Source organism: Apodemus sylvaticus, chromosome 9 (genome assembly GCF_947179515.1).
Source record: "Apodemus sylvaticus chromosome 9, mApoSyl1.1, whole genome shotgun sequence".
Classification (NCBI taxonomy): domain Eukaryota; kingdom Metazoa; phylum Chordata; class Mammalia; order Rodentia; family Muridae; genus Apodemus; species Apodemus sylvaticus.
In genome coordinates this window covers 59,341,589-59,369,254 of record NC_067480.1, presented here as the reverse complement: position 1 = coordinate 59,369,254, position 27,666 = coordinate 59,341,589, and the positions used below count along the sequence as shown (strand labels likewise).

General features: G+C 43.6%; 1 protein-coding gene across 1 annotated transcript in view; it reads right to left on the bottom strand.

Annotated features, from left to right (window-relative positions):
* Positions 1-27,666, bottom strand: part of Hecw2 (HECT, C2 and WW domain containing E3 ubiquitin protein ligase 2) — a 243,026-nt gene that overhangs the window by 102,383 nt on the left and 112,977 nt on the right. Inside the window, exons 5-13 of the mRNA XM_052192901.1 lie at positions 25,348-25,517; positions 23,188-23,330; positions 19,290-19,390; positions 17,528-18,901; positions 15,857-15,952; positions 10,961-11,111; positions 10,257-10,360; positions 9,667-9,791; positions 1,161-1,346 (exon numbers count right to left, since the gene is read on the bottom strand). Coding sequence (XP_052048861.1) covers positions 1,161-1,346; positions 9,667-9,791; positions 10,257-10,360; positions 10,961-11,111; positions 15,857-15,952; positions 17,528-18,901; positions 19,290-19,390; positions 23,188-23,330; positions 25,348-25,517 — 2,450 coding nt within the window. The remainder of the gene's footprint in view (positions 1-1,160; positions 1,347-9,666; positions 9,792-10,256; positions 10,361-10,960; positions 11,112-15,856; positions 15,953-17,527; positions 18,902-19,289; positions 19,391-23,187; positions 23,331-25,347; positions 25,518-27,666) is intronic.

Below are 27,666 nucleotides of genomic sequence, written 5' to 3'. Positions count from 1 at the left end.
ACAAAAATAATTTTATGGTTGCAGGTCACTACACCATGAGGAACTGTACTAAAGCCTTGAAGCATTAGGAAGGTTGAAAACCACCTTTTTAAAGCATTATACACTAATATTTCATATAGACAAAAAACTGAGGTTGGTTATACAAAATTTAGAAAATATAATGTCACAGTATAGAGCAGAGCTCATGGAACCAGATGATCTGGGGCGCAGCACAGCTCAGCCATAGCCTGTCTTGGTGACATTGGGCAGGCTGCTAAACCATTACGAGTTTTTGGAGTTTTCATCTTTAAGGTGTGGTACCAACAATGTTGCTTCATCGTGACGTGAGAAGCCTCTGTTTATCTACGAAGCCCTTAAACAGTTCATGGTTCACAGTAAGTGTCAAGCAAATGTCAAGTAAAAATGAAGAGTTCACTAGGAAATACCTTCTAACAAAACTAACTCTATCATTCTGACTCCTTACTCACACACAACTTCCTGATTAGAACCGGGCTGTCTGGCTCGCCCATCTACGTAGGAAGTGCAGATGTCACTGCCCTGGTTTTTATGTGCTTCTCATCATGAACTAGGGAGTTGTTCAAGGTACAAAGAGGCCAGGACTCTGGACATGGCTGAGGCTCAGACTCTGCCAATATCTTGCCCAATGGCTCAGGGATTCTTAGCGCCCTCTTCGAATAAAACTACCTCCTTTTATCCATGTGTCTGCACCACAAGTTACACCACTCAGGAGAAGAATTGTTGACTGAGAATTCTTTTCTCTAGTCACTGGAAAATGCTAAGAGAGGGCAGGTAGAATACTGTTCAGGGAAACATGGCTTCTGTCAAACCCTTCTCTTACCGCCCTCCAAGACTCACTCTATCCATCTATCTATCTATCTATCTATCTATCTATCCATCCATCCATCCATCCATCCATCCATCCATCCATCCATCCACCCACCCACCCACCCACCCACCCATCTTCCCATCCATCCATCCATCCATCCATCCATCCATCCATCCATCATCTATCCATCCATCCATCTATCTGTCTATGAATTATAGTAACAAGCTGCCTGTGAAGGTTTGTGCTGAACAAGGATATGGAATGTTTGCCTCACTGGAAAAGAGCAGCTGCATCACCTGATGAGCAGCTCACTAGGGTGGCTCCCTCAGGTTACCTTGCCCTGATGATCATGTTTCATCTCCCAGCCCCTCGGTAATTCCAGCTGTTTGTTAGCAAACATGTTGAGGAATCCCACGAGGTCCCTGTTGTGCTGATAGCGTTCAAAGTGGTGGGTGTCCCGCCGGACTTTGGTGACCATGTGCTTCAAACACGTGTTGTTTGTAAACATGCGGTAGGCACTCTGAGGAAAGAACAGAGAATGAATGTTAGCCTGCCTACGTACAGCCCGGCATGGTGATTCCTGCATGAGATATATCAGTCCTCTTATAGTATGTAAAACATATACACAGGCTTCAGCGAAACTCCAGAGCCATCCAGAAGAGCAAAGACACTTGAATATACAGAAACTGTAGGAAGTGAGACCCTTTCCACTAGTGGTTTCTAGCTTTCTAAAAAACAGGTATGTTGGGGTATTCCTTTCATGTGAGACATTAGCCACAGCATTAAACAAAGCACACAATCACAAGTATGTGACAGTGGGACTAAACATACAACATGACAGTGAACCCCAATAGCTTGTTCTTCCTCCAGCTTTGACCAGGTCATTGGTTCAGAGGGTCAGCCAGTCAAGAATTATAGCATTACGGTCCAAGCTGTATGGAAAATGCTTGCTCTCTATCTGAACTTCAGAAGCACACACACTACCGAGGTGAGTTTCTCCCACTGTCAGTCATGTCCATGGAGACTACAGCAGACAGAGGTACTCATTTCAAGACCCCTAGGAGTGCAGACACTCAGGGAAGGGGAGTATAGTTAGAATAGCTTAGAGACTGTGCCCCACTGTTTTGTTCTGGTGTTCGCCCCCTCATGTTGCTGATATACACACATTTATTAAAATACAGGTTTAATAAAATACCACTCCATCATAACAAAACTAAAAAAAAGACTGTCATATCATAGACTACAGTTTCAACTCCTCAAGGACTGCAAAGACTGCTTCTGTCACAGACTTTCCACACACTGGTCGTTCAACAAATGCATGGACTAGGCAGCAGAAAGAGAACACCTCAATGGGATCTAAGTTCTTGAGTCAGTAGGAAGATGATATCCAGGAAATTGACTAGGCTAGGAATGACCCACCCAAGAATTCTATTCTTCACAGACAGAGTGAAAGGGCTTCCAGGCCCCATTATCTTCAGCGTCTCAGAGATACTAGGAATGATTGAGTCTGTGGGGGTCTTTGGGTTTTTCTTCAGGGTCTTTGTTACTTCTTCCAGTCTAAGACAGTTCAAGGTAAACCTCAAAGACATCAGAGTACCTGGAAACTGTGTCAGTGTAATAACCATTTACTGTCTACATTGTGTCCAATATTATTAGTTCAAAAGATGAAGACATGTGACAGCCGTCTCTCCAGAGCCCCTCAGTGTAGTCACATTCAGCTCATAGAATTTGTGAGCCATTGGGAATCCCTTTGGAGCTTTCTGCCCTTTGGTGTAGAAAGCACAGAAACTGGGAACTCTCAAGCCTGTCTGTGAGTGTGTCGGGATCCGGAGAACCCTAATAACCTGATTTGGAAAGAGAAACAACCCTTTGTTAGCTTAAGTCACTGCTTGTGTTACTTCCTTCTTCATGAGCAACAAAACGTGTCCTCATTAGCACCTTGTCATAGATAGTTTTTGCTTTGCATTTAAAATATTTTCCCTGTCAAAGCACATAGAAGGAGAGAGAATGGGAAGGAGGAAGGGAGGGAGGGAAGAAGGAGGGAGGTAAAATGAAGGAGTGGGGAGGGAGAGAGAAAGGGAGGGAGTGTGATTATCCATAATGAACAATCTCCAATCTTAGTTTCTTAAACCAGAGTCTCAAATACCTTGAAGTATTTCAACCCTCCAGTCTAAACGAGAATTGTTTTTGGTGGCTAGAGGCAGTTATGTGGTCCAGAGCATCAGTACTGCAAAGCAAGCAGGGGCTCAGGGGACAGAAGAACATGGAAAAAAAACGATATCACGCAAACAGGGAGGACTAACAAAATTATCTGGAGGTTGCCATGGAGAAACTTGGACTAGCTAACACTTTATCCTGTGGTTATCCCTGACTTGAAGGCTTTGTTGCCACCAGCAGGCTCGCGCTCCCTGCACTGGCTCCGTCCTCCTCACGTTTGCCCACGGACATGGTGAGCTCCAGTGCCAGAGGCCACACCAGTCTGTGAGGTGTGAAAGCAACGAGCTTCAGGTTGGACTCTCTAACAAGGCTCTCAGGGAACAAACTATTGCCTGACGGTTGTGCTGAAGAGACCATTCACTGGCCGTTGCTCTACGTGGGTGGGCTAAGAAGACAGGACGCAGTGATTCCTAATCTAGCACCAAGCACATTCCTCCCGTCTACTAAGGAGAGGCAGCAGAACTCCAGTAGAGCAGGACGAGGCAGTTAGGGTCAGGAACCCATGCCAGCCTTGGGCTTGATGCAATTCCCCTTGGATGGACAGCTCCTTAGCGTGGGAAACTTCCCTGGGTGTTATAATTAATTATATCCTTTTATCTTCCTCCTCCCCACTCAGCAAGACACATAATACAGTGCCAGGTTTGACTGATCTTGGAAAAAGCATCTATCAAAGTAAATTAAGTGTAAGAAGTATTTTTTCCTCATTAGTAAGTAGTAAACAACCATTAGATCCACAGCCTTTTCAAGTCTATGAAAAAAAAAACATTTATATGACTGTCAGGGTCTAAGGAAAACACCTCCCCAGACAGCTACATTTTTCATAAATAAAGTATTTTTGACCAAACATATATGTAAACATATAACACATACACTATTGTATGTGTGTGTGTGTATGTGTGTGTACACATAGTTATAGATACAGCTAAAGTTTAAAAAGATATTTGTTTTTAAGTTTACATGAAATTATGTTGTCACAGCTGCAACAAGAAAAACATTTAATCTCGTTGCCTCAATTTGGTCAACTATGAGAAGGATTAATAATAAGCCTTCTAACTTTTTCATAACATAGTAAACTCAAAACCAGTAGAATAAAGAATATGAAATTGCTTTGAAGAGGTAAAGGCCATTATGAGATATATGATATAATTAAAAGGCTGTATGGTGGTGGTGGTGGGGGTTTCTACCAATCTAGCTATGTTAGAACAGACAAATAAAGTAGTAAAACTATTTTCTGCCTTTAGTCTTTGAAGCTTGTGGGCTGGCTGCCCACTTTCCATTAACGGAGAGGGTCTCATAACCTGTCATTAGCCACGTGCTAAGTTCTTCCTGTGTGAAGCCCTGAGGACACAGACCCAAGCACTCAAGAGCAGGAAGATGGTCCATTATAGGGAGAATAACACAAGTTGCAGGGTGAAGAATGTGCCAGAACAAACTGGCAGGGCCAGCAAGGCTAAGGGTAAGGCTGATGATCCAGTCGAGGAGACTCACGCAGCAGGTGTGCTCAGACTGACCGAGTGGGTCTTAGTGGAGGGTGACTCTGCTTTAAGAGAAAAGAGGGCTCCTCATTTCTCCTCTGGGGGTTAGTGGTTCCAGTTAGGCAAATTCTCATCCAGAACAATAGTTAGAACACAGTTGATACTTCGGATTTCATGACCCAACCTCATGGCACTGTGCGGACAATCTCACTGGGGATCTGGAGGTAGACTGCACTGTGGTTAACCGAGCAGGCAGATGTTACTAGGAGATGAGGCACCTTTAAATGATGTCCAACTAACATGAAGTTTTGGTTTTCCTTTATGGGAAGAAACACCCCTTTCAGCTATTTCATTTGTCCTCAAGATTGCCTTTCCCATCTTCTCACCTTTCCCAGCCTCACGCTTCTATGTTGACTACTTCCCAGTCAGAAATCAGGAGTCAATGGCTGAGTGAAGAACTCCGTTAGCAGAATTTTGCTAAAACTAATCCCCTTAGAGCTTAAATGTGCCATCTTTGACTAGTGTTTGAGGCTTTAGAAGCGAAAACTATTGAAACTAGGTTAAAGGGAATGCTTCTTTGGTTGTTTGGCCGCAAAATATGAAACAATCAGTTCTTAGCAATCAATCACACTGCAACTGTAGTAACAATCTGATCCTTGATTAATTGATGCTGAAGTTCTTCTTTCCTGATGTGGTGGCCAAAGCTCCCGGACTGCTGGTTCTAATTTCACCTACTTCTGCCAGTTTCAAAAATGCCACTAAATACACTGCTCCCAAACAACACCTTCTACTCAGAGAATTTTCATCAAGCATAGGTAATCTGAATTTAGATTTGGAAAGCAACCTTGCTGACTTCCTAGCAAATGCCTGTCATGTTCATAAGGAGCAAGTGTCAGTGATGTATGTCCATTACTCACTAAACAGAACTTACTGACAACAAAAGCAAGAAATACTGACTCCAGAATAGGCCAGCTAGTGTATGGAAATAGTCTGTATGCTACAGTCTGCGTTAATACTGTTTGTACTTAATTTGATTTCAGATCATTTAATTTTAAATTGTTTCACCAGGTTTTAAATAGTGTTTCACAATAACACAGAGAACTTACATTAGCAGAAACCTCTGTAAACTGTGTAACAGAAGTAACTCTTGATGTTTAAGAGTATGTTTAAGATGTTATCTATAAACTTTAAAATAACTTTTCTTTATTAAGAACTAAGGAACTTAGATAAGTGAATGAATACATTTCTAAAGACCATTACAAATCAGGGTAGTAATTTTAGCGTGTATGTTGAAAATATCATTCTGCTACATATAATTAAATGTACTTATGTATAATGTAAGTTAAACAAACACAGGCATCTCAACTCTAAAACACTGGGCAGGAGTAACAAACTCTTGTGTTGGTTTGGAGACAATTTTGATTTCCACCAGAAGAGGGCAGTAGAAACTGTGAAAGTTAGCATAACACAATGAGAGACCCTGTTTTCTTCACTGTGGCAACTGTCTGTTTGTGCATGTTTGTTCCTCAGCATAGGTTATGTAGATCGCTGCTTCGTGAGATATACTTTCCAGGTTGATTTTTCAACACAACTTATTTCTCCAAATTGTCTAATAAAAAGGAGAGTTTCAAATCTCAACCCTTATTTTGAATGTTGAATATTTACACTTACATAAATAAAGATTTACGGAAACAGGTACACCACAAAGAATTCAATCAAAAACTAAGAAAATAAAGAGCAAATTAAAAAAACTCAGGAAAGTTTACTTCAGAATATTTGCTACTGACCTCCAAATAAGAAAATAAAATAACCATGTCTATAAAAAGGTTACACCTGTACATCCACACCTAAGAGCTTGACAAAAATTCTAGAAACTTTAATTTTTGCCAAATGTAAGTCAGAAAATAAGACTTCCTAACCTACAGAATTTAAATTTTATAGACATGCATCCTTTTAGCCAGTAATGAAAACAGTTTGGGTAGAAGGAAGAAAAAGAAAAGCGAAACCTTTAGAGAAGAATATATTAGCTACAGATGCGCTATCTAGAGAAAGGAATTTTAAAATCACACCCAGGTGTAGAACAGAGGAAGCTAGCGCCTCATGAACAGAGCGCGTGCAAGAACGCTGGAGCTGAGCTGCTCTGTGCCAGGGCAGGACTTCGAGGCCTCAGTTTCCAGGAATGCAGCTAGGCCGTGCTTACTTAGTTTCTTAAAGGACCACACAGACTCCCGGGACTCACTGCAGCCCTGTCAGACCAGAGCCTGCAAGGAACCAACAATTTGCATTTATCTGAAAAAAAAAAAAAACCTGTCCAGTTAAAAACCACAGCTTTGAACCACAGTTCATCAACTGGTTAATGATACTGCATTGACAGGAGCTTGTAGCTGACAGCCAAGGCAGAGAAGTCAGAAGCCCCACTTAGTGATGTCACTGGTAGTCTAAACCCAGCGGAGGTGGGGGATGGGAAGAATTCACACTGCAGAAAATGGTAAATGAAAACCAGGGCTTGATTCCTTGTTTTGTGACCTGTCCAGACTATGGGCCAACTGTCTAACTACAAACAAGGTATCACTCCCAGTGCACAGGTCTACATACTGTTCTTGTCTTAAAATGTTTATTCTCTGCCCCTTTACAGAGAAATATTTGTAGAACCTGATAGAGATGACATGCTAACAAATCGAGCTGTCACATCAGGACTAGCTAACAGATGCAATGTGAAGAAATATATTTCCTGGCACAACTAAAAAGGCAATGACCTCAGCGGCAGGAGTCTGGGGGTTCAGCTTTCCTGTTTTACTGCTATCTTACTTATTAACACAAAGCACTCCTATTCCAAAACACTTGTACATAAATAGGGTGGCCAAAAAAGTCAGTAAAATCTTCTTACTATTATTTGTAAAGCATGTACTATCATTCCTCTATATAGACAAATTTATTTTAAAAAATACACAGACTCACATACATGAATGTAGATAGTCTCCCCCATAGAGTCTCATGTAACTCAGGCTGGCTTCTGCTTGTTAGGAAGCCAAAGATGACCTTGAACTTGTGACCTCCGCTTGCCTCTCCCTGGGGTTAGTTACAGGACTCCATCATACTTCGTCAACTGGGTTGGAACCCAGGGCTCGGGGCAGACCGAGTGAGCACTTTTTCTTCCACATATTCCAAACAATTAGAAGCAGCAATGTTCATCTCCGCCCCAGAACACAGCACACAGAACTCTACAGGGCTCATTCTCTAGTGATACGCACCAGTCCAAGCCGCTTCTATGCCTAGCCAGAGGGCCTCCTAAGGCCCGTTCGCTGCATAGCATCCAGAATGAACTTTTAGAAATCCAAGTCACTACCACAGAAGGAACACATTCAGAATAAAGTTCATGTAAAGCCCAAATTTATTCTCAGATCGTGTAAAGACTATATTCATGGTTTGTGTTCAGTTCTCCAAACTTACTGTACAGCAGGTCAAACTCCTTGTCCCCAAGGCATAACCCTGCTTAGCAAAGAGGCATTGCTGTCCCTTGATATCTTGCAACCGTGTGGATATGGATCCCTTGGAGTTCCCTGTTGGCCACCCAAGCACCCTGAAGTACATGCTGGTTGCTCCCCGCCCTCATCCCCCATCAACCACATCATTAAAATGTTTCCATTTGTCATGGTTCTGCTGCCTCCACCTCACTTGGCCGGTCTTGCTTACCACCATACTCCCCAAGACCGTTCCAGGGAAATCATAGGGATTAATAAACATGGAGAGAACGACTAGAGAGACGAACAAAGAAAAGCTTGTGTTACCTAGGCCCAAAGCCCTTCTGTGTAGAGCATGATAGTTTTTGTGTCTTGTGACAATTCTAAATGTCAGTCTATCCCAGGTTCTATCCATACCAGCACCAGACTGCACTGAAACCCAGCTTCAGTGATTATCACAAGAGTCGTGAGTACCTTGACCCACAGGTGCGGTGGCTTGGATGGTCCTAGAACTCGGCTCAGTGCCTAATATATAACCAGGAATTAATGAAAAGTTGGCAAACGTGTAAAAGCCTTCACTATCCATCCCTGTAAGGACAAATACCATGCTGATCATGCTCGCCCTCTAAGAGAGTCCTTTTTGTTTCTATTTAAACCTGTAACCCAAGACATAACATAGGACATAAACCTGCTAATCCAGGTAGATGACATGCTTATAAAGTTAGGAAGAAATAGATAAATATCAGCAAGCAGGCACACAGAAACCACCGCTCAGACATCTCCAGCTACTAAGACAAGGCCAACGCCTATTTTAATCTAGCCTGATTTCTCTATGATATTTGTTTTGCCACATTCAGTATTTTCCCCTTCATTCCAACTTCCCTGTTATTATCACGTATTAACGTGAGAATATTACCACTCAGGGTCATCTTTAGTATCTAATTGGCAGTTTCTAACCCACCAAATCTTTTCAGCTTTCTGCAGCTACTTCCTCTCCTGTTGGTTCCTTCTCGATTTGAGCCTCCTCTCATCTCATGCCCCATGAATGAATTCTACCCAGCTGAACGTATAGGCGATGCTCCTTATTTAACATCACTCCATACACAATTAAGACAGCCTTTCCCCAATTAGTGTCTTTAGCAACGCCATTCCCTGAGGTCAGAGACTCCTGGGATGATCCCCTTACAACAGTTGGATTGTGTTCCTTCTCTTCATACATTTGCTGAAACCAAATCACCAATGGTGATTTTCATCAGGACATGGTAACTCATTGGTGGATGAAGCATAATTCTAAGTAGAATTAGAGCCTCCTTAAAGCAGAGCTGAAGGCATCCCTCAGCAAGGTGCCGTCATCCATGAACGACATTAGCATGACATCACGTGACTCCAGGCCAACCGAAATGACTCTGGCCTTCATGGCACCAAAGCCTAGGAAAAGGAATTTTTGCTGCTTATAAGTTAGTCAGCTCCAAAGGTTTTTGTTTTCGTTCGTTTGATTTTGGATGTCTGTTACATATACTAAGTTTATATGGCATGGTGGTTTTAAAACACAGGTACTTAATAGGGTTCAGAGCACGCTAAGTACTCAGGAAACACTCCGATGAGCCCCAGTACCGTTGCCTGAGTAAGGATCATTTTCTTTGGCCTGTTGTTTTTCCAGAACGTTCCTCCAAGACTCGCTACTCACAGGGTTAGAATGCAGCACGGTGAAGAACTCTGGGCTGGTGAGGAACTTCACAGGGGGCGACTGTAACAGCAGCGTGAGCCTGGATCTGGAGGTAGAGTGGGGCAGGACATTCTCCCGACGGAAGTCTAAGCAGACAGAACATAAAGGCTTCAGAACTAAACAGCGCAAACGGTCCTCATGTCATTTGTTATGACGTCAACCCCCTAGAACTACATTTTTCTTATTTGCCAAAAAATGCATGCATGAACCTGACTGTTCTTAATGACTCTAAAATGATATTAGATATCATTTTTAGTTGTTGTGAACATTGTTGATGCATCCATAGCTTCTTAAAAATGGCCAGACTCTTGTTTCATTTTGACACAGATTCAGAGACTACAGTGGATGTATTTGCTTTTGTGATACTTCTCCCCAGAACTCATAAACGGTTAAGTGTTTAGAAAGATTTGTGTTGAATTTTAATTTTTTTTTAAAAAAATGTGTTTTTCAGTTCTCAGGAAAGTGCCATTCTCTTAAAGAACAGCTCATTTCTTAGAAATCTTGGTTCTTCTGCTACTATTATGGGATTGCAGCTGAAGGCTCGTTCTTACCTGCGCTGGCTTGGTGAAAGTCGGCTTCCTCCCCTGCCCCATCGATAGCACTGGTATTTTCCTCAGGCCTCTCATTAGTCATGGTTCTGCGGATGCTCTGATAACTAGAAGGATAAACCTGGAGTTACATACCAACCTCCCAAAGCCACCCTAGAGCCCAGAAGTTCCAGGCCTTCAGCCTCAACTGCTGCCTCCCAGAGTCCTATCCTTGCCCTTGTATAAATGACAGTGCATTGGAGATCTACGCTCCACCATTTTTTTCCTGACAATCTAATAAAACAGAACAACTGTGTCCCTTAACGAAAGAAAAACCACCTATAATGAAGGAAAGAACAGGTTTATGGTCTACGGCAATTAGTTTTTGACAAAGAACGACTGCTTTGGATGGGTTAGGTGGCTAAAACTGCACTGTAAGGGAAGATTTCAAAGGTCAGAAGTTTGGCTTCAAATCCTAAATGTGTCTGTCTGCCTTACTAAAATCCAATGCCCTTGGCTGACTACAGAAATTATTAAGATCATTTCCTCTGTAGTTTCCCGACAACACAAGTGTGTATACATGCTCATGCTTCATTAGCTTTCAAGAGAAGTACAGATTTAGCTAAGTGACAGGACATGAAAGCTGAAGCACACACCAAGTCTTCTATGCTGCCCTTGCAAAAGCCCAACCACCGAAGAGAGAGGGACCGTGGCCCGAGAGTGCTCACCGCCGGTTCAGCTGCTCCATTTGCTGTATGGAGTTGGATCTCTGCAGGACCTGTGGGGCAGGGGGACCTGTAGGCCGCTGCCATGTAGTGGTTCTGTTTACATGGTCCACGTAGAAGATCCTGCCGTGGCTGTCAATTCGTGCCTCCCAGTCTAAAGAGCAGGAAGGCACCAAGAGGGGTCAGGAGGAGGAGCTGGGCCAGCTGGGTGGTTCATTAAGTTCAACACAGGTTTTCTCCCTCGCACACATGCTATAATTTGTGGCTAATAACATATACCTCGCTGCGTAGCCCAGCTTCCTCCCCAGTCCACTTGGGAAACTGTTGTTACTAGTTATTAAGTCTCTGCAGCATGCATGATACAAAATTCTTCTTTTTTTTTTTTTTTTAAAGAATTTCTAAATGTAAAGACTCCTCTACCATCCTTCCCCTTCATGTGTAAGTTCAGGTTGTAAAAGCGCATGCAGATGGTATCATAATATTTTTCGGAGTATCACATAAAAATGGTATTTATTTTCCACCCAAATTTTATCTTTTTCTTCCTTCTTTAGCTTCATCCTCTCCTTCATCACTTAGGAGAAATTTCCACATGCATGTTTATACACAATAGTGGTAAATGTACATTTTGGAAGGAAAGTAACTAAATAGCCATCCGCACACTTCACAGTGGTTGACCAGCATCATTAGCCACCCATTTCAATCTGCTCTCTCCTGGCAAGAAAAATATTTCCAGAGCAAGGACAAATTTTTACCTTCAACTTTAGAAAAATATGAAGCTTAGGAAGATTACTGAATTGTATTCTGAGTAGCACAGTAGGTGTGTTAGTCTCTATAAACCAATGTCTAACTGCATGCTCAGTAAAATCAGAGATCAGGTCTTGTCTTCAGAACCAGGCACCCCGCTCCTGTGACTAGACGGCTACCCACTGTTTAAATTAAGAGAGCATAAGCTGATCCTTTCAACAGGACAAAGTTTCAGAATGTATTACCACTGGGAAGAGGACTATACAGTGAACATGAATATACCAGAGACCTATTTTTTAATTCAGGAAAAAATCTTCCTACATCTATATCTCTGAGTAAATTAATTTAAAATTAATTAATACTTTTCTCCAGAAAAGTACAATTAGCTCAGATTTTCCACGTGATCACAAAACTCAACAGACTCCCTGGAGTTAGCAGGAGCCCATAAGGAAGGCATATTTCTCACTACCTGTGATATTCATGCCGGAAGTGAATGTACAAATATCTCAACCAAGTCCTTAGGGTTGCAAAGCCCTGCACTGTAGGCCGACCTGCACAAGGCCACCAGTAAAGGCCATTGCTTTCCCTGCAGGTGGAGAAGCATCTTATACTGACCATGGTCCATTATTATAACTGTCAAGAGAAAGAAAAGTTGAGCAGAGATAAAGTACCACACAGACAACAGCCTCTAAATGTCACCTACTTTCCAAGATAAGGCAGGCATGATGAAGATGTATAGATGATGCCTATACATCTGAACTCTTTGTGCACAGCTACAGTTTCACCAAAAGGGACAATTCTGAAAGGCCTCATCTCATGCTCAGTATGACACAAAAAATGGTAAGCATTTTCCAAACCCTTTCGATCTGCTCTAAAGTTTTGTTTGGTTCCATGTTCACTTGTCTGTCCCAAATATCTCAAGAGCCAACTGTTCTGTTTCATTTCTCTCTTATTAGAGTTGGGATAATTTACCCATCAATAGCATGTCAAGTCAAACACAGGAAAACAGGTAGCAGCATTTTCCCTAAGTCTGTTTATAGTAGCTCTCAATTAAAAAAAAAAAAAAAGAAAGCAGAATGGTTCAGAGATTTAAAAAGAACAGAAAACCAAGTAACAGAATCAGAAGACTCGAGCCAAGCTTCCACGATAGGGTGTTGCTAAGAACCGGCTCTAAAGCTCTGGCATTTGAAGCAGAAAGAAAACACACTGCTGCATACTTTCCACTCTCTGACAAAAGAAAGGTCCCAAAACCCCAAAGCCTTCAGAGATGGAAATGTTTCCTTGGAAATAACTGAAGATTTACCTAAGGAGATGTGCATGCAGCCTGCTTAGCATCTTACATGGGCAGCAAAATGGAGAGATTTGGAAGAAGGATCCTCCCCCCCCCCCCCAGGGGTAATCCTAATTTATCATTCACTAAAGACATTGTTTTATGGGCAATAGGAAGAATAAGAAACCAGAAACACAGATTTGCTAAGAATCCAGGAGAGGGAGTGAACTTTGAAGGCTATTGATATCTCGCTATTGATATCTCCACAATACTGCCAACCTCGGTGTGTTTCTGGCACTAGTAGGAAAGGCTGCTATGCCCTTGGCATTCTTCTGTCCCAAGTGGTCAGTTCTGGTAGGATGACTCACTACCATCATCGAGACCACAGGCTACTTTGAAAGGTATGACCTCTTGGATGTCTTTCTATTGGACCTGCTTTGCTCTTCATATAAGAATGCATAGGAGTACTCATGTCACACCATCACAGTTTCTTTCAGATGGATGCCACTAAATATTGATAGGCAGAGTTAGACGGCAGGATCTGGATCCTAATTTTCTTCTCCTGCCGCAGTGTAACATAAGGAGAGCACCATCAGGATGGAAAAGGATGGAGAATAATGTGCCGGCGTGGGTCCCAGGACATCTGCACAGCCCTGGATGAGAAGAGGTCTGCTTTCTAGCTCAGTTACACGCTTGCTGTGAGATCTTCAGAAAGCTACTATATCTCAATGCATCACCATTTCAATAGAAAACTAGAGGACAGAACCAACTTTTTTTCCCCTAAAAGTCAACACATTTATTTTAAAAAATGCCAGTTTTATTTTATCGGGTTCAGAAAGGATCTAGTAACATCTTAGTGTCATCCATGTACCTTACACAAAAAGGCTACAAGTTCCAAGCCCAGCTGGGAACATGTAAGCCTTATGGAATTACGTAAGCCTTATATACTTAAGGTTGGTCCCCAGAACTGCTCTGTACCCTCACTTTAGCTCGAAACGATCTGACACAGCACACTGGATAAGATTTCCGTACAGAAACAAATACGTGGTGATAGCGAGGTTGGAAAACTACCTGCTGGCTCTGTTTCCTAAGGGCATGGGTAGGGGTGGGATGGGGTGGGGGTCTGTCAGATGCCAGACTTGGGTCTGAGAATATTCATAGAAAAGCTGATTCCTAAGATACACCCAGGTCGTCAGATCCTAGGACTCTGTTACCTCCAGTTCTACCAACCTTCCCCCGTCATCCCTTGACACACGGAGTTGAGAAACACTGACAGAAATGAATTGGAACTTAAACGAGAGCCAATGTGCCAACCAAACCCATGGAACAAACAGGAGTTCTCAGAGTTCATAGGAGGCTAAGCGTCTCCCCAAGGGCACGGACTGAAATCCAGTCGGTCTCTTGGATTCCGCGTGCATTAAATATATTTACAGCCCATTTAAATGATGCCCTGTAGGATGCACTCACAATGACAGTAACAGGGATGGTAACCAAGGCCACTGTCACAGCACTGGTACCTAGTTAAGGCTCAGAGGCAGGAAAGGTCTTGCTTGTTTTGTATGTGTGGGAAGCGGGCTCGGGGAAGGAATGCCTGTGACCCAATCTGCTCTTCTCATTAAGCTTCTCTCCCATTTCCTTCACCCCTGGCCTTCCCTGGCCTCCTAGTTAGTGGTCAGTGCTTTGTAAGCCCATCTCAGTGAGTGCCGACAGCACTGTGAACGACTGAACAGGAAATTCTTACCCCATGCACAGGCCCCTCGCTAAAAAAGGGATAAGACAAAGTCACTTTTACACTTTGGGTTTACCACCATGTTTAAACAAGGACACTGAATCCTGATTTCAGAAGAAAACACCATTTATCTTTTAAAACTGTCATCTCTAGATCACAGTTATGTCCAACAAGACTGGAGTGACCAGGCGTGACTGGGGGATGCTTGCTATCAATACATGCATGTTATGCTATGCTCCCTCTCCGACCCCCAGAAACTCTATGACTGAGCTACATTCACATACAAAGCTCTTCCACAACTCTCCTCTGACGTTCCCAATCCATTCTGCTCCAATTATACCAAAATATGCCCAAAGAATACAGTATCTGCTTTTTCTTTTATCCAAATGTATAAAAAAGGGAGGGACCTATGAATGACTGATTTCAGAAGGATCAAGGCAGTTACGCTGACCAACTAGAACGATGGCATTCAGTGCTCCTGTCAGCTCCCTCCAAGAATCCCCACTCGGGATTTCAGCACGAGGAAGGCTGCCCTTCTCTTCAGGTCCCATCTTTTCCTCATCCTCATAAGTGACAAGACAGGTGAGCAGAGAGTGGAGAAACTGCTGAGGAACAGGACAAGCAGCCACCAGGCGGCCTCCCCCCAGCTGCCTCTCCAGCACCACAGCTACAGGGATGCGTCTCAGCCCCCAGAGCGGGCCACACTCTCGGCATGTCGCCACCAGGGACCCTAGAAACTGAAGCAGACTTCATATTTTGTGCTAATTAGGGGTGAAGAGTAGGCTCTGAGCCATGTCCCCCATGCCCCTAATCCTCAACCATCTATTAAAAACACTCAGTGTCTTCTAAAAGTCAAACATTGACACACCCTGTAAATCCTCAAATAATGTTATGTCCTCCAAAAAACGTTCTCGTATGCAGCTGATGCCTGGGATGTGTGGACTGTGGCGCCGCTCCACGGGTAGAGCGGTGCTTGCCCATCCTAGCTGCCCTTGTGTTTAGACCAGAGAGGCGGGCCTGAAAGAGCATCTCAGATCCCAGCACCCGGTCAAGTGGTATCTCCTGGGCACCTCCTTCTCCAGGACCCGGGGAAAGGATCTGCCTGCCACCTCTGCACACTGCCAGTAGGGTAAGCCTTTAGTTAAGAGCTGCTCACTTGGCGGGAGAGCCTCATCCACCCTCTGGTACCGGCTGACGTCCTGGCGCACTGAAGGTAGTGACCTCAAGGGCTGGTGGCCGTTGGGCTGAGAACCTAGGGTAAAAAGTAGAAAATTACCCAGATATTGCTTTTTCTTTTGCATCAAATTGGGATTCATTCTCTCTCTCTGGTCTTTCTCTCTCTCTCTCCCCACACTCACCTACCCACCCATCCACACATACACATATACACTCGACAAAAATCACACACTTAGGATAGCTGTACTGACACAAAGATGTAATCCCAGGACTCAGCAGAATGAGGCAGGAGGCTAGAGAGTTCCGGGCTAGCCTGGGCCACACAGAAAGACTATCCCAATACAAAGGAAGCAAGCAACCAATTCAAACGTCAGCTCCAAGGTGGCTCTCTCCACTCTCTTTCACCTCATTTCCCACGAGGATACAGGCCCAGAAGAGGCTCCTAGAGGAATGTGCCCGGCATTTAGCCCACCCTTGTTCCTTCCTGCCTCTAACCTGTCATAACTAATGCCTTAGAGTCACAAAGTGGCCACAAGATAATGAAAAGCAAAATAGGAGCCAGAGGGAAAGAAGACGATAATTTTGGGAGAAAATAAATCATACAATAAGAAAATAATTCCCAGGGCTAGGACGTGCCTCGTTCATACAGTTTGCCTTACATGCAAACACAAGGCCCTGGGGGTCAATCACTACTTCAAATGAAAAGAAATAATTTCTCTTTGAGTCTGTGCTATTTAGGCACAAGAGACTGTCCTTTCCCCTTTCCTGCCTCACTCTAGGACATCTTAAATAAGCCATTACTGGGAGCCATGGTCACTAAGATTCCATACAAGTTTTATGTCTGAACTTGCAACTTCAGACTTAACAATGCGTCCCTCCTCCTGTTGTACCCCATTCACACTAACTCCATGTTCTGGAGCTTTAAGAGTGAGCGGCTTGAGGTACTCCTTGTCACCCCTACATCACACCAACCCCTACATCACACCAACCTCTACATCACACCAACCCCTACATCACACCAACCCCTACATCACACCAACCTCTACATCACACCAACCCCTACATCACACCAACCCCTACATCACACCAAGGTACCGACTGGTTTTGTATCTTCTTTAAGATGGAAGGCTAATGCTTGCCAGGCCTCTTATGCCAGCAATAGATGATCCATGTTTTAAAGACTTTATTTGAACTGTGCTCTATGTGCATGGAAATGATGTCATCTTCTTCCCAGCTATGTGAATGGCAAATGCTGGTCTCTCCAGATCTGGACTGGGAGACCTGATGCCCAAGAAGGGCTTTAGGTACCCACACATTTGTCACCCACTTGCTTCCTCATCTTTCTCTCCTTAATCCTTTTGCAAATTGGTGCACCCCAGAGGAGGAATTCACCTCCTTATTCACCTATATATATGCAAACAGCATTACAATTTACATCTACACACATGCAAATCACATACATTTACATGAAAATTATATATTTACACATAATACATTATAGATCTACACATATGTAAATTGTATATCTACATATATGTAAATTGTATATCTACATATATGTAAATTGTGTATTTACACATATGCAAATTATATGATTTGTTTTTGAGCAGTTACTCTTAAGCCAAGAGTCATGCTGTCTTCTGTATCCTACCTCCAGTGGCGCCCTCCTCCTGGGCAGTGGCCCCTTCGCAGGCACCTTGGGTATCCCCAGCATCTCCATCTTCCTGGGGCTGGCTATCGGTGGCAGCAGCAGGAGCAGCAGCAGCTGCTGCTCCCTCAAGACTCCCCCTCCTCTGCCAGACCTCCCCCAGCTCCCCCTGCTCAGATAAAGCAGCAGCTTCAGCCCCCGCCCCTTCCTCTTCCCTGCTGGGCACCTGCACAGCAGGTAAAGAACTAGGGGTGCAGACAGATTCCTGCGACCCCTCTGTGGGGCCACTGCTGGTGGGCTCAGCTGCACAGGCCCCTTCTTCTTCTTCCTGAGAAGAAAAGGCTGGGGTTTCTGGAAACCGCGCGCTCTCTAGAGATGAGCACCGCGTCTCCACAGAGGACAGCTGTGTGGTCACGCTCCCATTGCACGAGCTGTCTGCACCTTCCAGGTCGCTCTCTCCCTCGGGTCTGGTACTGGCCTCACTCACACTCTCTGTCCTTGCAGGGTCACTAGGTTCGGTCTCAGAGGACACCTGGGAAGGTTCAGACCCCTGGTCCAGGGACTCCGTCTCACTGGCAGCTCTGCGGCTGCCTCCGGATGCGTCAGAAGCTCCTGCATCTGCGCCACTTGTAGGCTGATCTACTTCTTGAGAGCTACACAATTCAGTGCTACCCTGGTCCGCACTGGGTTGAGGCTCCACGCTGGCTTCGTTTTCATCAGGGGCTGTACCCGATGGCAAGGAGCCATCTGCAACCTCTGGAAGATTCTCCAGCCTCTCTTCTAAGGAAGCAGTTTCATGTACAGAGGCGTCCTCATTCTCAACAGGGTTGTCATCCTCTGGTTTGATCTGAGATGTCAGGCTCCCATCATCAATTCTTGATGCCCTGCTGCACATGATCAAGCCTCCTTCCTCCTCCAAAGAAGATGGGTAGCCTAGGTCTTGCTGAAACTCGTGGTCTTCTTCATCAGAGTCTATGTGAAGCATTGCATTGAGTCTTGTGTCAGTGGGAAAACTACTCCTCAGTTTGGGAGAGGCTCCCATGGACCGCTCAGAGGAGGAGGCTGCCCCCGGCCTGGAGGGGCCATTGTGTTCAATAGCATCTAAGTAATCATTGAGTGAATCCTGGCGGCCCCTGGGGGGTGAATTTCTTGAAGAAGTAGAGATTAAGTCCTCTGTGTCCGTCTCCAGAGTAGAGCTAGTCCTGAAAGAGTGCTTGGGGGTCCCATCAGCAACACTGTCCTCAGACACTGGCCCATTAGCACAAATAGTGCTATCATGATGGCTCCCTGGCATATCCTCCTCATCAGAAGGGCTGCCCAGGTCTCCATTCACAGTGTGGACTCCGAGGATGGTGCCGACAGCCTCTGGAGATGCATCTGAATGAGGAAGCAGCACTCGTGAGCATCCAATAGAAGATAGAAAGATATACTGTCCTGAAACTACCCAGTTTGCTGAGTGCAGTCATCCCACAGATGACTCTGGGAAGTGTCACTGGCCGCTAGAATTCACTACTCCTTGCTAAATGAGTAACCTGTGTAACATGCGGCACAGGAGGTGTACTTGATCTCTATGGACTACCTTCATAGTGCAAACATAATTCTCTGAGCCAGTTTTGCTAAAGAGACTTTCCTAAGTGCCTTGAAAGCCGGCAATCACAGGAAAGCCGTTCCATCTCTAGCACTGGACACAGAATAATTCCATTTAAATGCCGTCTACCAACTGAGTCAGATCTAACATGAGCTTACGCATCTACAGACACCTCACCTTCGTGAGCAGAAGACGTGACTTCCACTTTAAACTGGAGGTAGCCACTCACGTGGTCCGCTGGGAGCCGTCTGCCAAGGTTATAGCTGAGCATTTGGTCACTGCAGGAGAAGAAACAGCCCTTCACCCTGACTGTACCTTCGCCTTCTTCCCACAGGCCACCCCCAGTCTCACAGGCTATCCCTTAGACCTTTCATAATTCGGAGTAAATACAGGCTCGAGCACAATGTGACCCAGGGACAAAAAGGAAGTCTTATTATAGGAGACATTAAAGGAGCAAGAGCAATGGAGAAAGAAAAGTCAGGTTGATTCCAGACAGCAGCCCTTATTGTGAGTGTGTGTGTGTGTGTGTGTGTGTGTGCATTTGCACACATGCATTCACGTGTGTGTACTGATCTTACATTCCTCATATGTAAAAGAAGGGACTGGAGCTAATGTTCTCGTTCTTGAGGAGCCTGGCCTACCACTGAGTCTCAGGTACTAACAAGGTGTTCTGTGAAGAGGGAAGAGTACAAAATCCCATGACCGGTGCTAGACTGGATCACACCTGGACTGTTGTTCAGTTTTTGGCCTGCCTTGGTGGTGGTCTTAGGCTGTTTGCCAGCCTAAGGATAGGGTTACCCAGCTATTTTAAGTCCATGTCTGTTTTCCAGATTCCAATACAAGGAACTCCTAGCCTGAGTCAGATGACTTACTACTAATTACAGACAACCAAAAGAGTAATCCAATCACACCATTTCTGCTCTCACACTGCCCTCTACTGGCTATTCTGGGAAGAGACGCCTCTGCCCCACTGTACAGTATAGAGCCTTTAGTCAGCTTTGCAGTATCAACCTACATAGCTTTGTTTGTTAAACACATACTCAGATATATATATATATATATATATATATATATAATTCAATTTATCAACTGGTAATTCATCTGAATTCATAAGCAAGTTCTGAGACATCTCTTTTTATGATGTTGATATTATTGTCCTAGACTGATGTTGTCAAACATTGTGCCTTCCCATCTGAAGTGTTCACGGAAGAACATGTACACATTGCCGGGGCTCTGGGGATATGTTTTCTTTACTCCCCTGGCCACCATGGAGGAAGGCATGAGGACATAGCTAAGAAGCTACTGGATGGCAGTCCTGGGATGAGAGACGTATTATCCCGCTGAGGAAGGCCCTGCCAGGCACTCGGTACTACAAGTGATTCTAGGTGGTATTCTAGCTTTCGGTGGCGTTCCTCTTACTGCCGTTTTTTTACTTGTGGGATACCTGAATGCCATGCTGCCATAACTACTCTTGCTGAACAGGGAGAGTTAAAATAGTTCTTATACACATATTGCACTGGAGTGTTCGATAGAACTCCTTAACAGCTCTAATTGGTGCAATGGCAGGGATGTGCCTTCTCCTACTCACCGCCGTATTCTCACCACTCAGAGAGCACCTGACATATAGCAGGGCTTGCACACTCGTGAGTGTGCCCAGTAACAAATCCCAAGGCCCAGACTAGGTGACTTTCTGACACCTAGTCATCTAATAAAACTGTCATTTTCTTGTCAAAATAAAATGATTGCTTCTCCATTTTCTGCCAAAAAACCACTAATGACTCCGAGGAGGGAAGATTTGCAAAAGCAATGTTTAGGGTACAGAACAAGTGTCCTATAAGAGCTTTAAGGAAAGGACTGTACACATCTGTTTTAGTTACTGTCTCATCTCCAGTGCCCAATACAGCTCTTGGCATCTAGTAGGCACTTAGTGGACACATAATAAACTAACTGCCAAGCAAGAGCCATTACTTGGAAAAATTTTAACTGAGAAAAACGTTCTCAGTTCAACTCTTCCATATCAAGGTTCAGAAAAGCCGCCCATGCCTCGCAGACCCTCTGTGAAGAGTGTGCTACTGTACAAAGGGCGGGTCTGGGGTCTCCTCCTGAGCTTGTCCAGCCTATGCAGACTCAAGCTGCTTCCTGATATATCATTAGGAAGAATATGCTATACATTACCATTATTATGAAAAATGAACAACAAAAGACTTTCTGTAGATGCCTGAGGCATTCTCGCACTAATCAGAAAAAAAAATGATAACCACGGGACCATGACAAGCCTTTTGGAAGGAACCAGGCCATGCCATGCCATGAAAAATGGTTTAAACAAATGTTTTAAAAACAGATTAGGAAGTGTAGCTTATCCCAGACAGCCATACACTGTACATTTTCACCTATTTCAGATAGCCGCGGTTCACCAAATGTATAACTCATCAAAGTATAGCCCTTTCAAGATGTGTTGACTACTCAATAGAAAACAATAACCAGGTCAGAAGTATGAACATATGGCAGTATCTGGTGTGACAGCCATGCTTTAGCCTACTCATGGAGAAACATCTCAGTTCTGACACGTTTTGAATGCACTCTGGACTTCCTTACACTACACACAGAACTGGGTCTGTCGCTCTATGAGTGGACAGCTCTGTAGAAGACTATCTCAAACACCAGAGGGTTCATGGCAGCTTGGGTCACTGACAAGATCAAGCCATTCCTTGACCAATCTTGGTGTAAGTACCTGAAATGGATACAGATATGTTACCTGAATTAGATGATTATAATGAATATAAATCAGGTGAGAAATATATTAGATTTATTGCAGTTGATTCTCACCACAATCATTCACTGTTGATACATGCTAAAATTAATCTCAAAAGTTCTCAAAATATGTCTTCCAGAAGCTAAAACTATTATCTTTAAAAATAACTGTCGTGTCTCAGCTTTTTGTCAGATAAACCAAGCTCCTAGAATTTTGTATTATCTCTTTATTTTGTGTGGGCTCTACACCTACACTGTTCACACCTTCTGAGAGTCAAGAGGAACAGAACCCATCAGAACCTGTGAGTTTGATGGGGCCTTAGGGACCTCGTAGTTCGAGCAATCGTTTTCAGATGAGGAAACAAACCCCAGAAACCTGACGTGAATGTGTAGAGTCAGGTCGCCACAGGCCACACCTACAGCCAGTACTCAAGGTGTAAAAAGTGCAATGAATATGCAGGGCCAGCTTCCAGCAGGGAACAACTACAACTTGTACTCAAGATGCTTCAGAGAGCAGTGAGTCTGGAGCAGGGGGACTGAGCTCAGATCTCGGCTCTCTCTCCTGCAGCCTCAGATCCTGAACTCTGAAATGACATCCTCCATTTCTTGGAGCTGCTGAGGCGATGTGGACCAGTCCCTGTAATATTCTAATGATGGACAGGGTAAGAACCCAGCATCTTAGGAGGTTGCCCCCACTACTGCTATGAGGAGGGGGCTCACACTACCGCACATTCAAAAGGTTCTCCTGAAGTGAAAAAAAGACACACAAAATGACCTGACGCTGCCCCAGAGTACTTGTAGTACTGAGTTTGCTAGTACTCATGACATAAAAATACATGCCACATAACAATGGATGGGGGTGTGTTGTATTTCTTAACTACTCACAACTTATATAGACAGCTTACTTGAGTGAAGAACTAAAACTAAGTCCCCAAATAAGTTTGTTTTCTTGTGTTTCAGAAATAAAGGTAGGCCCTGTGGATGGAATTCATCAAGATAAGATGAGGGTGGAGTGATCTCCTGAGAGGGTGTCACAGCAAGATTTCAACATGCCCTCAAACCAGCCGAACAGCCTGAGGATGGTCACTGACTGCTGTCTCGGAGAAACGTGGGAAGCGGCTTCATAGAACAAGGAAGTGTATCATTGAAACAAGGTCATTTGGGGTCCAGTACACTTTATTGAACATAAGGGTACTTTTATTTTTTTTAAAGAGTCACGTTCTACTTCTTATCGGCAAGACACACCCAGGGACTACCAAGCATAACTTCTGTCTCTGCAAAGACTAATCTCAGGACCCCCCCCCCCCAAGTGAGAGGCAGTTACCCGACAGCCTGCCTTTCCAGCAGCCTCTGCACTGGAATGGTTAGCTTTCCCAGGAAGCGTTTGATGATGGGCCGGCTCTTGGCAAATTTGTCTTTGATTTCAATTTCTAAGACATCAGTCAAAAGTGCAAAAAAGGAGTATTTCTGAAATCAAAAAAAATATACAACATGTTGGCTTAGAAGACAAACGTAACAACTTATCTTATATGCAGAAAGTGGTATCTCTTAAACTGATGTCACACAAGAGTTCAAATTACCAGTTGCTGTCAATCCTGTACTCAGATAAAATGAGTAAAAGTGACAAAGATTCTTAAAACAAACAAACAAAAAGTTTAAAATCTGAGTGGCAACAGAAATCCTTTCATCCAATGATACACTTCCTTGGTTTAGTAGTTACAGGTGATAGTATCAAAGATTAAATTATGCATAATATAATTTACTGAAGTAAGAGGGGAAATCAGCAACACTGATGCTGTTTCTATTTAAACATTTGACCTCAGTAAACTATGGAGGCAGGAAGCGTGAGTCATGTTACTCTTCCTTTACTGTCCATGCAGCTACAGCGATGTGAACAGTGTTAGCCTGCCTGACATGTAGGCACCACTATGTTTACTTAGTGTAATAATTAAAGTGCTCCAAAGGGCAGAGGAATTTGGCAATCTGCTTAATGGAAAATAGCGCTTGCTAAGAATAAGGAAGCCACGCACAAGCGTCCTGCCTCTGAGTGGGTAGTCACATTAGTAGCTGAAGCTCAGTCTGTTGACCTCCAGAGGGAGAGATGGTTAGACCATATTCTCGGCTACCCCGAGAGGTAAATGCACAGTGCTCAGCAGGCCGAGGGTGAGGTCAGTGGAGAGGGCTTGACTAGCACATGTGAGAACCCTGGCTTTGTTCATGGGCAATGGGAAAAGGGTGGATATGAAAGAGGAAAAGGGCATTATTGCTTGTTTTGTTATAGTATCCACTATGAGCTTTCTAGAGCTCACACTTTAAAAGTATTTTATATTTCCTAGGCTTCAAGTCACGGTAGATGACATGCTATGACTTCAAGAGTCATTTGCCACTATGACATCATGGTGTTTTAGAACAAGTGTGAAAACACAAACAACATCTGCCACTCAAACACAGGACTGTTCAGGGACATTCCTTTCCCACTCGAGTCCCAGACTTCTAGACCCAATTTGCCCTAATTACTTTCATAGTTTGTGAATTATCTCTCTCCAACTATAATATCTCTATAGCACTGTTAGAACATACTTCTGTGACTAAAGCATTCAGGCCTGATTTAACTGATGATGTGTCTCCCTCAGAGGTAAAAGCTTAGCTGGAAATGTTCTAGAACTGGGATGCAAAGGCCGGATGCTTGATACACAGTAGGCTATACAGTCGCTGCTTGCCAGGGAGAAGGCATGCCACGCCTCTGCTCTTATGCGACTCTCTGTAGCTCTACTGAGAAAACCCTTTGCTTGATTCCACTGACGGGATGTATTGGGAAGACAGGCAGCATGATATTGCTGTGAGGAGCTCTCAAATATCATCCACACCATCTGCCTTCACTTGGGATGCAGACTTCCTGAGTGACTCGACTAGCAAGAATCTGAAAGTTCATGAAAACATTTGCCAAAGCCTATAGAGAAAGAAACGCCTTTAATTTGGACTGAATACATACTGGAGCAAAAGGTTAAAACAAAATTAAATACAAACCAGCCTTTTCCTCTTTGATTCAGGCTCTACTGTGATTCTGCAAGGTAACATTTTGATTCTCCTGTTTTTAGGAAAACCTTCATGTATTTTGTTCCTCATAAACTATTTGCATTAAATTTTATTTTAAAAAATATTAAACATATATATTTATTTCTATTAAACCTGTAGCACTCCATGAAGTTGTACCCTGGAAGAGAACAATCAGTCTCTCTATACACCTGGCTCTAAGCAGAAGGAACAAGCTCATATGCAGAGTACTCTCCCTGCAACAGAACTAGACATCTGGAGCCACTGGGCCCACACCCATCAACAGCTCAAGTCTGCACAGAGTTCAGAGAGAAAAAAATGAACTCACCTGTTAAGTACTGTCAAGCAGAAGGCCACCGCCCCAACATTACACCTTCACACCCTCCCCCTTCCCCCTCCCCTCCCCCTCCCCCAGTCACTGTCAGCGTACCTCTCGGTGCCAGATTGGATTGGTGGTGTTACTGATGATAGTGGATCTTCTCTCCTGCCCGTGGTGGGCACAGGTAGGGAAGCTACTCTTCTTCCCTGGCTGAATGGACATCTTAAGATAAGGGTCAGGATTGAAGAACATCCCTTTCTTGAGCCCAACTGCCCTGAGATCTTTAAAGAACGAGAGAGAGAGAGAGAGAGAGAGAGAGAGAGAGAGAGAGAGAGAGAGAGAGAGAGAAGGAAGGCAGCAGTGAGGGGAAAGTAAAGAAAGGAAGAAGGATCCAGACATCCTGGTTAGCACAAACCGCCAAGTTCTTAACTAAAGTTCTAATCCAAAGCTCTAGACAGAGAGGAGCCAGTGTCACAGCAGTTGAATTAGTCACACTGTGTGCATACGGAGATGTAGCCACACTGTGTGCATGTAGAGTATGGCAAGTGGGTCATGACTGTAATTCCAGCAGAGGGCTCTTCTTCATCACCTGGGGCCCCGCAGCTGGGATGCTTTCCACTCCATGTGCTTGTGGGTCCTTGCCATCTTTTTCCTGGTGCAGTCTGGTTGGTCAGCCAGAATGTAAGACAACCTCCGCATAGAAATTCTTAATAATCAGCTTATAATAAACACCCATACATGTAAATTTATACATATCTATACTATATATATACATATGTGTATTGTATATGTATATGTATGTATAAATTTAAACCAGTGTAACTTAAGGTAAAAATTTAAAGCACACACTCATTTGTACATCTTAAATGTCATACATATTCTATAATGAATCCAATATGTAAGTGCAATTATTTTAAATAATTCTTCAGTTATTTTTATAACCTATAACGTAATTTAAATATTCAATGAATATCTTATACTTACCTTACATTCACAAAATGTCTTATATGACACAAGCTGCTAAAAGTCTTAGCTGTAGTCTGATCAATGAGGAGATATTTTAACTATCAGGCTGACAGGTACATAAATGCCTAGAACTAAAGCTAAACAACACCTTTCCAAGACGATCAGTGTGATTAATGTAGCTCTGGGACTAAACCATCTTTAAAGCTGTGGAAGAGACTGCATTTTTACGTGTTTCAGATCAAACTAGAGGTCTTGAACACTCTAGCTTAGAGATCCAGTCTGCACAGGGAGACCTGTATTGGCTAGGTCAGCAGAGAAAGAGATACTGTGTTATAGCCCTGAAATATCGGAGGTCAACCTAGGCCTTCCTTGGAGTTTGTGTATTCCTCAGAACTTACTCGTAGGAAGGACGGAATGGACTGGTCCACAAGAACTCATGGCCTAGATACATGTGATGAAAACAGACCAGGGCTGTCTAATGGCACAGAGTCAGCGGTGGAGTAGGATAATATATTAGCAAATAAGGAGATCTTCAAGTGTGAGGCCTCATGTTAACAACACTGCATGAGATCTAGATTGATGGCTGACCTAGAAACCATCAGGAGAGGGAAGGACAAGGGCGGATGAGACAGATACTCCGTGAAGCTGCTGTCGGCTCATTATCCCAGTGGTCCCATTTTTGATGCGTCGTAAACTATGCAGTCACTATTAAATGCAGATTTGCATGCGATTGTTAATTATCTGCATGTTTTCTCTGTTAGTATAAAGTAGCCTTGAGAAGAAAATGATCCTTATCCACTTATTTTCTTGCCTGTCTTGAGTACTCTTGCCTCAGACTCAAGACAGATTGATAGCCTCTAGATGTTAAGTTTACTCCCAAGCAAGGGATTTCCTTGAAGCAAATGCAGAATATCATGGATAGAAACAGCTGCTACAAAGTCTGACAAAACTAATTCACTCACAGACAAACATTTCTTTGAACAAAAAAGCATTCTGTCACCAGATTAAAGACCTGATGAGAAAGGTATCAAAGTTAGACAACCTTGATGCCAACTCTTGCCCACTGAGACACTGCACAGATGAATGAATCTTCATTAATGCAAGTATTTGTAATCTGGCAATGCACCCCCTGATTAATCTCATCTCTGTTCTTGCTTCTATTTTCCTTTGTTTCATTGTTCATAAGTACTCCACAACACATAACAAACCCAAGAAGAACTCAAAGTGACAAAGGCATGCATGCTAAACATCCCAGGTTCAGCCTTATTATAAGATTTAAGACGTTAATCAAGACACATTTTTTTTTTTTTTTTTTTTTTTTTGCTGAAGCTGTACAGTTCAATTCTGGATCTCCTTCCTTATTCTTAGATAATCAGGCATAGTGCATTGGCAGGCAGCTCTTCCAGGATGTCAATGCTTTCAGACAAATATTGTCACCCACTGTCAGTCTACAATCACTTTAAT